Raw genomic sequence first — 12,034 nt, 5'->3', positions numbered from 1 at the left:
TTTTATTAGATGATTTGGCAGTATTTTGAAATCCCCTGGAGGTTGTTACGCCTGAGACCAAGACAAGACTAAGACCAAATTGTTGAGGCGGAGACAAGACTGAGACCATATAAAAGTGCCAGACAACATTATTAGACTTGTAGTACTTGAAGTCTCAAGCACTACAAGCCTAATGCATGGCAGTAACAGTGGAATCACCTCCTGACCTAGACACACACCCTGTTTGAAAATTAGGAATGGCTGAGTTGTCCATTATGTAATAACATGTTTTATGTCACTGCAGAAGATATAGACGTTATCAAATATTTAATAATTCATCCTTATAGAATCGATGGAATAGATGCAATTTATTGATCCCAAATTTCAAAAACTAACCCTTGCAGTACTAAAAACAATGCAAATAAATAAATAAACTATACAACAATTACAAGAAATATTCAAGTCAATCTATATACAGCAAAACAAACAAGAGCAGATGTGCAAAATATCCCAAGTGCAGTTTATTCAACAATGAATAAACTCATCAGATGTGTCTCCATACAAACAAACTGTCGCGTTCAGTTCATATCCCAAAGCCTCTCTCGGACACAGTGGGAATTCAAGGTGGGCGTGGTCTCCAAAGTTAGGCTCCATAAACTCCACCTCCAGAGGAAGTAACTCAGGGTAGAAGTCTCCGAGGTCCTCCAGCCTCACTTTGGGGATTTCTGACTTTGGCAGCAACATGGAACTTGGTTGTGTGCTTTTCCTCCTGAGCGTGTGTGTTTTACGCAGCACAGCGGAGGGCACTCTGGGCAGCCGCTTCGTCCTGGAGCCCTATGATTTTCTCTTCGACTCGGCCGTGGACGCCTACCAAAAGGCGGACTGGTATTCGGTCATCCTCAACATGGAGAAGGCGATCCGAAACAGAGCTACGGTCCGCAAGGTGAAGGTCCAGTGCCGACTGAGCTGCGCCAACCAGACGTCTTTCAGCGACCACTTGGCCGGCGTTGGAGTGCCCATCCCCGGTGTCGGCTCTCTGGAGGACCTGGGCTTCTTCCAGAAGATCCTCAAACGGGCTGACTGCGTGAGCTCCTGCGAACTCGAGAAACTGGGCTCCCCGACCATGCACCAAGTCACCGAGGACGTGAAGCAAGAGTTCAGCAAGAGAAGCCCTTACAATTACCTGCAAGTGGCCTACTTCAAGGTAGGTCCGCTACCCGCTGCAGCTGCTGCTGCTGCTGAGGCTGCAACCAGTGGCGGTCTGCATCGTCAAACACACGGCGACAGTAATGAATCAATACTCTGAGGCTCAGCTGGTGAAGGATGCATTCGCTCTAAGTTGGGGGGGGAACAACTAACGCAACGTACTTTTTTTTTTTTTTTTTTTTTGCCGGGAAATCTCATTCAAAATGCAGTGTCTTAGTGGAATAGACCCCCCCCCCCCTCCCGCCACCTCGGAAAAAAAACCCTCGAGCCCGCGATGCCACGTCCTTAAGGTGGAGTCAGCAGCTCCTGAGGAGTGACGATGCAGAGATTTAAAGGCTCACACGCTGCTTTCGAACGCTTACAGCAAAGTGGCTGGAAAAATGGCTGATTGAAGAACTGCCTGTTTAAAATGCAAAGGCGGAGAAGTAAAAGTAGAACTGTGTAATGACAACGACCATCCCCTGTCTTACTGGATGCTTTTTAGCATTCGAAGCTAAGAGTAGCTACTTTACTTTTTTTTTTTTTTTTTTTTTTAAATTATTATGAAATTGAGTCATCATTCTGGTCCTATTTTACTAGAATGTAGGATACGAGAAGTAAAAAGCACTTTGAAAATATGAAGCAAAATCTATCATAATGATAAAATAATAATAACACATTTTATTTGTATGGCACTTTTCAGAAGATTCCAAGACACTTAACAGGGCAATTAAAATAATAAAATCAGTACATACAAAAGCAGTAGTCATTGACAGTGCAGGGTACATGTAGGCTGCACTGCGCTCTTTCTGATCATCCAGTGAGTCAGTGACACTGACATATGCACCAGTAATAGTGTGCGTTCAATTTAAAGAGACATTTTCAGGATTATCCCAGAGTTTTACAACCGCCACTGTCCATCATCTGTGTTTAGTGCGCCGTTCTCTTGAATTTATCAGCATCAGACAAAGCAAAACAACAACAGCCACAGCAGGAGTTTTTTTTTGTGCACCGACAGTTACTTTCAGGTGCTGCTATCTCAACCCCCTCAGTCTCCACGTTCTTGGATGCCATTGTTACAAAATGATTAAATACATCATGGACAGATACATTTAAACAGGATTAAATCCTTCATCTGGAGAGGAGGACTTGAACCCCAGTGTCTCTTTTCAGGTCAACAAGCTGGACAAGGCTGTGGCAGCCGCAAACACCTTCTTCCAGGCCAACCCAGACCACGTGGAGATGAGACAGAACCTGGAGTACTACAGGATGATGGCGGGAGTGCAGGAAGAGGACTTCAAGGACCTGGAGGCCAGGACTCACATGGTGAGAGAAAACCTTTCGTCCCACGGCTTTCAGTATAGTATAACTAACTACTAGTATTAGTACAACTGCTATACCTTCCATAGTTGGAAGTGACTTGATTATCCCCTCCGTTTGAGAAGATTTTAGGAGGTTATTTTTAGTTGTGTCTTGGAGGAAAAAGATTGAGGACAAATTTCGCCTCTCAACCAACCAGGTTTTGAAATGGCCCACACACCCAAAGCCAATTGACAATGTGAGGCGATCCGAAGAGGGCAGTGCACAGGAAATGCAGTCCCAGTCTGACAGCTTTTGCATAGCAGAGTGGCCAAATACTGCTGAGGCAAAATGCTCCCAGTTGACCGACGCCTACTCAAAAAGACAGAGTGTTTTTATGCGTTTCTTAAATTCCTTTGCAATTGTTTTTTTTTTCTGTTTTTTAATTTTTTTTTTTTTTATTGTTCTCTCACTTAACACGGGCAACCTCAGGGAATAGTGGAGGTGGGAGGGAGGGTGAGTGGGAAATTTGAAGAAAAAAAAAAAAGGGAAGCACCGGATTGTATCTTACACGTGTCTTTCATGTATGTAATTCTTTTTTCTGTTGCCGATGCTCAATAAATATATTTGAAAAAAAAAAGACAGAGTGCAGAGGCCGTAGAGGCAGAAGTCTCTCAAGGGACTCACGCTGCTCCTGCTTTTCTCTTGTTACAGACAGAGCACCGCAGCCAGGCTGCGTTTTTCCACAGACTTCATACATGTTTTTGTAGCAACGAGCCTGATGCAACTCCTACACAAACACAAAGCCGCCTGCCTCCAGCGGCAACACGGCATCTTCCAAGTGTTTTTATTATATTCTTTAAATTGAACTCCGCTTACGTGTCTTTAAAGCAATAAACCCAGGCCAGTCCCATCTTCCATTGACTGCTACTCACAACTGACAGAGAAGCAACTCTATGACCTTGTCTCAGCACGGGGAGGCCTTCGCTCTGTCCTAACACGCTCACCGCCGTGTCCTCAGGCTGAGTTTCTGCTGGGGAAGAGATACTACAGCGACGACCTGTTTGAGCTGGCGGCGGAGCACGTTGAGCTGGCGGCGAAGGAGTATTTCACCGCCGACCAGGAGTGCAGAGTACTGTGCGAGGGCTCGTACAACTACGACGGATACAACTACATGGAGTACAGCGCAGACCTCTTCCAGTCCATCACAGGTGAAGCAGGTTGCTTTGCAAACGTTCTCTCTGAATCCCTGACAGTACAGTGAAGAACACGCTGACCCCCCCCACCCCCTCCTCTGTTTAGACCACTACATGCAGGTGCTGAACTGCAAGCAGCACTGTGCAGTGGAGCTGGCCTCGCACATCAGCAGGAACGAGCCCTTCAAGGACTTCCTGCCCTCGCATTTCAACTACCTGCAGTTCTCCTACTACAACAGTGAGTCCGTACACCCACCCAGCTCCAATACCCGCTTCCTCCTCAGCCTCTCCCAGCTGTCTGTCAGGGGGGCCAAGGCAGGGTGACGCCCTGGACCAGTGGCCACTGCATCGCAGGGCCAAACAATATATTGATTGGTTGACAATTTATTGATTTGAATTTAATTATTTTATTTGAACATTAAAACAAACACAAATACCGTAAATGAAATAAGACAAAGAAGAAATAAAAAATAAGAAAAATGACCAGCCTAATACTGAAAGACAACACACTGTCGCTGTTCATTCACCTGTATTACCATACTGCCTATACAATATATATTAACTCCAATGACACACATTAATACCATATTGTCACAGTATATTACAGTAGAATATTACAGCATCCAGCACCGTTCTCTCCTCTGACCAGGTGAGAAGTACGAGCAGGCCATCGAGTGCGCCAAGACCTTCCTGTTGTTCCACCCTGACGACGAGGTGATGAACCAGAACCTGGCCTACTACTCTGTTGTGCTGGGCGAAGACAAGGCGAAAACCATCCCAGCCAGAGAGGTACAGTCATCCCGTCCATCCAGAACTTTGGGACTGGCTCGGCTTTTTTCTATCTTGAAGATGTTTCGCTTCGCACCCAAAAGGCTTCTTCAGTTCTTCAAAAGGTTGTAGAGTCCCAAGCATTGAACCACCAGGGAGAGGTTGGAGGTGGGCGGGCCTAAAGGCAGTTGGGCCTTTTCTAAGCACAGTAACTGGACTTTATTTACCACTCGGCACTCGCACTGGGTTCCTTTCTGCCGGTGCTCAGTTCTACTCTGGTGCAGCGGTCTACTGGGCTGTCATGGTTTTCACAGCCCAGTTATGTTCAGTCGCGTTGGCAAAGAATGAGACGCAGTGGGTCTATAAACAATGGAGTAAGAGACGCATTACCAGCAAAACCTCGGTCGGAGTTGTTTATTGTCTTTTACTGTTTATTCCCTTTTAACCAAATTCTTTATTAATAATTATCCTTTGACTGATTATTCACCTTCTTCTTACGCCGACAATTTCAGCACTTGAACATGGAGTCTTTTTTTTTTTTTTTTTTTCAATCTTTCAAGTCAATGTAATAAAGGATTTTCCCTGGCCAGGAGGTGAAGCAGTACATCAAGCAGTCCATCCTGGAAAAGGAGCTCCTCTACTTTGGATACGAGGCCTTCGGAATCACCTTTGTGGATCCAGTGAGGAAACCAATCAGTTGTCGTTATTACTGAACACTCGTATCAAACTACTGTCGTATCAAAGCCACAATTCTGTTTTTGTTGTGTTTTTGAAGGACTCGTGGACTCCTGAGGACGTCATGCCCAAGAAGCTGAGGGAGAAGCAGAAGTAAGAGCTCAGAAGTGGCACCGGAGAGGACGAGGCTGCGTCTGTCTGGTGTAACTCCGCCTCCTCCTGTGTGTGTGTGCAGGGCCGACAGAGAGACCGCAGCCAGGATCACTGAGGAGATTGGAAACCTCATGAAAGAGATTGAGAACATGGTTGAGGAGAAGAAGAAGGATTCTTCAGATATGAGCAAACTTGTTACGCCTCAAGAAGGTAAATGTGTCCACTTGGTGGCTCCTTTAAGGACGTCCTCCATTTGTGCAGTGAACAAGAAGCTTTGTGATTTATAATCAGAACTACGGTGGCTGACAAGGGCATTAAGGCTTTGATATTTCAGACAAATGCTGAACGCTTCCTTCAGACTGAGGACGCTCGGTTTGAAGGGTGCAGACCCTGAATTGAGACACAGCAAAAGTCAGCACTCGGTCCTGAGGTGATGATGTCACACTCTCCTTCAGGTGCCAGCCTGCTGCACGATGACATCAGGCTGACCATGACGGCCCAGCAGCTGAACGGCTCTCAGCGGGTGCTGCTGGACGCCGTCATCACCGACGACGAGTGCAGGGAGCTTCAGCAGCTCTCCAATGTGAGTCGGCCAAGGCTTCCTCACACATGCATCACATCACTCAAGTTAGTGCTGCTGGGCTATCAGTAGAAGCTGATTACTGCCACTGAGGGAAACTAAAGTGGGACTAGAAAGCAGTTCCCACCCTGTGCTGCTCAACAGGCGTCTCACTGTCACCACAACAGTCATACAATGTCAAACCTGCCGACTGATCTCTCTGAATTGTCACCTCATGATAGCGTGAGTCAGTTTATGTCATTATTTTGCTCCATTTTCCAAGATGCTCTGTTTTGTATTGTTTTATCATGTTGACTTTTATTATTATTATTATTATTATTATTATTATTATTATTATTATTATTATTATTATAATAATCATTCTTCTTCTTCTTCTTCTTCTTCTCCTTATTATTATTATTATTATTATTATTATCTCCCTCTTAAAGACTTGACACTGCTCATTTCAATCTCCTTCTGGAATCGCTTCCTGTGAGGTTCTAATCTCTCGTCATCGCTGGAAACTTTCTTGTGTGTGTGGTTATTAACTGTTCAAGTGAACACGGTGCTTTTGAAGACATCCTGGTCGCCTTCACCTGACGCCTTTCCCTCTTCCAGGCAGCCGCTCTCAAAGGCGACGGCTACAGGGGCCAGTCCCCTCACTCTGCCAGTGAGATGTTCCAGGGAGTCACCGTCCTGAAGGCTGTCAAGGTCTGAGCGCTACTAGAACACCCACCCCCCCACCCCCCCACCCCTGTCGGCCAGCGGCTCCACTAACTGGATCTTCTCCTCCGCTGCAGCTTGGCCAGGAGGGCAAGGTTCCGCTGAAGAGCGCCCGTCTGTACGCCGAGCTCAGTGAGAAGGTGAGGAAGGTGCTGGAGTCGTACTTCAAGCTGGAGACTCCGCTCTACTTCTCGTACACGCACCTTGTCTGCCGCTCTGCCATCGAGGGTGAGTTCTTTGAAAAAAGAAAAAGTCTCAAAGGCTTGAGTCACCTCTGCTGCTTCTACTTGGAACGTGCTGCTAAAAGACTGGACATGGCTCACTTGAGTTGCCAAGTCATTGCTTTTTTTGGTTTGCTCAGATTTAAAATTTCAAATGCTTGAAAACGTTTGGTTGTTGAGGTTGAAGACATGACGGCGCAGGAGAGTCACATGCTGTGTCTCAATTCAGGCTCTGCATCCTTGGAAGGCTGCATTTTGAAAGGAAGCTGTGTCATAGCACAGCGCGAAGGCTCCTCCCAATTCCCAGAAGTCAAAGAAGGACGCTCCAAATGCGTACTGGGAACGCACCCTCGTTTCAGCCGATTTCCAAGGCTGCACCGCTACTATCCTTCACCTCCTTCTGTATCCCAGGATGCCTTGCGTGCTGCTGCAAAGCATCCTGGGATCCTGGGAAGTCAGCTGAAATTAGCGCCATCTACTGGCAAAGACACCACGTATAAATTTAAGTATTGAAATTTCACATAAAGTATCCAGTTTTTAATGTAGGATTTTACTTATTTGATCATCCAACGCCATCGTTAGATGGAGAACCAATGGTTAGCTTGATGCTATGAAAACGTCACTTCCGGGGTTGGCCAGCAGGAGGGAACGGTCGTGACGCAACCAGGAAATACGCCCAAGGCTAGACCGCTAGCGGGGAGGCGGGGTTCGGTCCGTCCTACTAGGCCGGGTCCTCGGAGGACGCTTCCTTCAGACGGAGGACGCTCGGTCTGAAGGGTGCAGACCCTGAATTCAGACACAGCCGCAGTGTCACTGATGAAACCTCCTGGCTGCCGTTGTCCTGATGTCTCCCTGCTGCTGTGCTGCTCACAGAGAAGCAGGCGGACCGGAAGGACCTCAGCCACGACGTCCACGCAGACAACTGCCTCCTGGTGTCCGAGATGAACGAGTGCATCAAGGAACCTCCTGCATATACGCACAGAGACTACAGGTACGAACACACACACACACACACACACACACACACTAGACAGCAGCACAGCTCGCTCTACTGGGACAACATGGCTGTGTCTCGCTCTGCTCCTCTTGTTTATGGTGATAAACTCCTGCAGCTTGCAGAGTAGCACTCTGACCCTAACCCTGCTCATTGGCTGTAGACAAACATACTTTGATCAAATGTTAGTTGTATCAAGTGAACTGAAGTGAAACCCTCCACCTGCCGCCCTGCAGTGCCATCCTCTATCTCAACGATGACTTTGAAGGAGGCGACTTCTTCTTCACTGAGCTGGATGCCAAAACAGTGACGGTGAGTTTTCTTGTTCTTCATGCAAATAACCAAAAGTAATAAAATCATGGAATAGAATAGAATTCTTTATTAATCCCCCATTGGGGAAATTTGCATGATTGCAGCAACAATATGGTGCATAAGAAGGGAAATTATATTGATGAAAAGAAAATTTAAAAAATATCTATAGAGTAAGAAAGGAAAAAAATGTTTTATTGCTGCTAATGTTTTTGGATATTTTGCCGCTCCTCCAGGCTGAGGTGCGTCCGCGCTGCGGCCGGGTGGTCGGGTTTGGAGCCGGCAAGGAGAACCCGCACGGCGTCAGGGCCGTCACCAGGGGGCAGAGGTGCGCCGTGGCTCTGTGGTTCACTCTGGACCCCAGCCACGAGGAAAAGGTCGGCCTGGTTGCGCTAATGTTGGAAGAATGCTTTTGGAATGAGCGTGAGAGCGAGCTTTGCATTTTGAATGCTGCTGTTTGTTCTCCAACAACAACAACAGCGAATTTGGCCAAATCTAAATTTGAATTGGTTTGAATTGAATTTCCTTTATTGTCATCATACATGGTGCATGACAAAGTGTCATCTACTTTCTTTGTTCCATCACACCATGAAGTTGACTTAACACCTGATCTTGGCATGAATATTAAGTAGCTCATCTTCCATTATGTTTCATTTGTTTAGGAGAGAATTCAGGCGCAGGATATGTTGCAGATGTTTTCCAGCCCCGTAAACCAAGAATTCATGAAAAACGATGCGACGGACGCCTCACACACGACAACACCAGAGACACCGGTGCAGGCTGACCAACCAAAGGCTGACCAGGTACCAGCTGACCAACCAAAGGCTGACCAGGTGCAGGCTGACCAACCAAAGGCTGACCAGGTGCAGGCTGACCAACCAAAGGCTGACCAGGTACAGGCTGACCAAGAGAAGACAGACCAGGTGCAGACCGACCAGGTACCAGCTGACCAAGAGAAGACAGACCAGGTGCAGGCAGATCAACCAAAGGCTGACCAGGTGGAGGCTGAACAGGTGCAGGCTGACCAACCAAAGGCTGACCAGGTGCAGGCTGACAGCAAAGAGGAGGATAAATCAATAGGAAAGCAGCAGAAGTCATCAGCAGACGCAAAGGCTGACAAACCGGCGAGTTTGCCAAAGGACAAAGCAGGAAATAAAAAAGCCATCAAAAAAGCAGCAGACACAAAAGGCAAAGCGGCTCCAAAAGCCAAGAGCCAGGCTGCGGCCCAGGGGAAGACCAAGACCAAGACTCAGGCCAAACAGGCGGCGGAGACAAAAGGTGCAAAGCCGAGTGGGAAAAAGACAGTCGCTGCTCCTGCTAAAAAGAAGGACTCCAGGAAAAGTCAAGCAGCAGGAGCAACAGCAACAGCAACAGCAACAGCCACGGACTCTCAGAGCGGCAAAGAGGAGCTGTGATCCAATGACAACCTGTCCTTTTTTAGATGCCACTTCCACTGTCCGTTACTTTGTTGCTTGTGGTTGAATGAAAGACGAGTGAACGGGTCACAAACGCTGTTGGATGGATGAGTTCTGTTAGTAAAGCCAGTCAACACTAGGAGTGTTATTTATCTGCAGACCAGGTGCCTTCATCCTCTCCACTCATGACAATATTTAAGAAGCGAGTGCAGTCATTCAGTTTTTTTCTTTTTCTTGTGTTTTCTATTCATGTTGTTTGTGTTGTTGTTTGTGTTGTTGCTGCGATGTCAAGAGACATCTGCGGACGCCTGATTTTAATTTCCTTTTTTTTTTTTTTTTTTTTCAACCGACGACATCAAATTAGCTCCGCAGAATCAACAAAATAAAAGTAACGCCTCGTACGTGTGGTGTGGTTTCTGTTGCAGTTCCGCAGCGCCGCCACTGAGTGTCAGGCTTGTGCAGCTCCGCGGAATTTTCTTGTCGTTCTTCAACAGCGTGAGGAGCGACGCACCCCGTCATTGAACTTCAGTATTTAAAAAAAAAAAAAAAAAATAAATCTTTTTTTTAAACCCAAAACCCCAGAGCATGCTGGGAAACACTAACATGTCCCGATTTGTATGCAGAGGAGTTGCCACTGAAGATATGTCTCCATTACATTTCCTCTATCGTGACAAGAATAAAAGCATTAATGATGCAGGAGCAGCGGAGGAACATTTTATTTTTTTTTTTACTTAACTTCACTGCTTTCTATTTAGTGCCGCTTTGCACTGCAGTGCACTTCAGGAATATGCTTTTACTTCTCATTATGTTGACTCTGAAACTGTCTTCGAGGTTCATTTGCAGGGCAAACTTCTCAAATGTGCGACGCCCGTTACCTTTTAATCCCGCTAATATTAGCACAGCCGTTCATTACGCATCCATCACAATCTCCGCTTTAATAGGCTGATAAAGACTTGGAGCAGACGCGTTCAGTGTCACCCCAGTCAAAGGTCACTTTGCTCGACCTGAAATGAGATAGAAGGTGCTTGAGGCTCAACCAACGTATCGATGAGGTGTAAAATGCAAAATGACCCTGCAAAGTGTGACTTGTTTGCGGATGCATCCTCTTCAATAACAGTCCAGTGCGGAAGCGTCACTGGCAAATTTAACTGCACCCGGTGGAAAATCTGGCTGCTTATCTTTCCAGGCAGCCGCATTGCGTGAGGATTTATTGAAGCTTCATCTCTACCGTAACACTGCCACTCTATTCCAAGGCAGTCCTGGCCGAGGGGCAGCAAAACGTTAACATTGCACCAATTTACAATCAACAGTTGCAGTAATGTCATAAAAACATTGACGATGCGAGGAGGTTGTCCCAAGTGCTGCTGTTAGTCTGGATGTAAAGGCCTTCAAAGAAACGAGCTCGGTCAACTTCCAGTCTTTTTGCAACACAATACTCGACGACACGCAAGGTGCACAAATAGTTGCACTTTCAGCCCCGTCGCATGATGCAAGATGCAGTTACACTCTAATTCGGTCTTATTATGGACTTGGAAAAATAATGGGTGGCAGGTGATGGAGTCACTCACTCACTCACTCACTCACTCACTCACTCTTTTCCAGTGCAATTAAAGTGAAGCTGAATGGTGAGCACAGCACAACAACAGAGTGTAGGGCAGCAGTGCTTTTGCTGCCCTACATATGAAACCTTTTTTTTTTTTTTGTGCGTGTGTGTGTGTGTGTGTGTGTGTGTGTGTGTGTGTGTGAAATGTGGAGTGAAAAATACCTCCAGGTCTGTTCAAACAACTTACAGTCAGCGCTGACGCACTGTATGCAATGCATATCTGCACACACCCAACCCATCTGCCACCGCCGGGCCCACACCAACCGAAACCACACTCGCTCCTGTATGTCTGTTTACATCCAACCTGTGCAGTGGGCGGGGTTCCCCTGCTGTGGAAAGTCGCAGTCAGAGCCTCGCTGAGCTCCTGCTTCATCAGGATGGCAGCGATGCTTCACATGCGGGGGCAGAAGTCACAGCCGTCATATGTAGAAGCGATTCGCCAACTCCCACAGCAGCACAGAGTACAAGAACCAGACCCCCTTCCCCCACCACTACCTCCCTGTGTGTGTGTGTGTGTGTGTGTGTGTGTGTGAATGCACTGCGACTGTACTGTCAGTGCTCTCTTTGTGTCGTCTTGCTCATTGTTTGACTTAAAGAGGGACACATGTGAGTGCCCACACACACACACACACACACACACACACACACACACACACACACACACACATACTGGCCACTTTGTTTTTTCTGTGCATTTGCGGTCGAAGGATGTGACCATTGTCTCTAGAGGCGGGGGGGGGGGGGGGGGGGGGGGTGCTTACAGTAGACAACAGAGGGCCAGTTGGAGGTTGGTACTGCCGTCTCTGACCGCTCAGTGGGCAGCCGCAACTCCTCGCTTCTCTCCTCCACACCTCAGCTTCTGCACAGCTTCTTCTTCAAGTGGTTTTGCTCAGTAGCCAGTAGCCAGTGGACTGTGTGTGTGTGTGTGTGTGTGTGTGTGTGTGTGTGTGCGCGC

At 47.1% G+C, this 12,034-nt stretch overlaps 1 protein-coding gene across 17 annotated transcripts; it reads left to right on the top strand.

The window, feature by feature from the left end:
* The first annotated feature begins 641 nt into the window (after nucleotides 1-641).
* On the top strand, nucleotides 642-9,818 carry p3h1 (prolyl 3-hydroxylase 1). 17 transcript variants are annotated; one of them, XM_076013316.1, is made up of 17 exons: nucleotides 642-1,183; nucleotides 2,338-2,490; nucleotides 3,485-3,674; nucleotides 3,766-3,897; nucleotides 4,309-4,448; nucleotides 5,018-5,107; nucleotides 5,203-5,255; nucleotides 5,338-5,465; nucleotides 5,711-5,838; nucleotides 6,433-6,525; nucleotides 6,615-6,765; nucleotides 7,632-7,749; nucleotides 7,989-8,064; nucleotides 8,298-8,438; nucleotides 8,724-8,864; nucleotides 8,955-9,035; nucleotides 9,096-9,818. In XM_076013316.1, the coding sequence occupies exons 1-17, from the start codon at nucleotides 722-724 to the stop codon at nucleotides 9,474-9,476; spliced, it is 2,658 nt and encodes an 885-aa protein (XP_075869431.1). In that variant the 5' UTR covers nucleotides 642-721; the 3' UTR covers nucleotides 9,477-9,818. The 17 variants fall into 17 exon arrangements, with proteins under 17 accessions (XP_075869431.1, XP_075869420.1, XP_075869417.1 ...); XM_076013305.1 differs by having other exon boundaries at nucleotides 8,724-8,954; nucleotides 8,985-9,074; nucleotides 9,105-9,818; XM_076013317.1 differs by having other exon boundaries at nucleotides 643-1,183; nucleotides 9,000-9,035.
* Nucleotides 9,819-12,034: the final 2,216 nt, after the last annotated feature.

The sequence above is a fragment of the Nelusetta ayraudi genome, unplaced genomic scaffold (assembly GCF_046127955.1).
Source record: "Nelusetta ayraudi isolate G7.1 ecotype Tasmania unplaced genomic scaffold, CSIRO-AGI_Nayr_v1 ptg000146l, whole genome shotgun sequence".
Classification (NCBI taxonomy): domain Eukaryota; kingdom Metazoa; phylum Chordata; class Actinopteri; order Tetraodontiformes; family Monacanthidae; genus Nelusetta; species Nelusetta ayraudi.
This window is presented reverse-complemented; position numbering and strand designations above follow the sequence as displayed.

Coding starts and splice junctions, on each gene's coding strand:
- p3h1 (XM_076013302.1), top strand. CDS start 722: ATGGAACTTGGTTGTGTGCTTTTCCTCCTGAGCGTGTGTGTTTTACGC. Junction 5,256..5,337: donor AAGCTGAGGGAGAAGCAGAA/GTAAGAGCTCAG, acceptor GTGTGTGTGCAG/GGCCGACAGAGAGACCGCAG. Junction 5,839..6,432: donor AGCTTCAGCAGCTCTCCAAT/GTGAGTCGGCCA, acceptor TCCCTCTTCCAG/GCAGCCGCTCTCAAAGGCGA.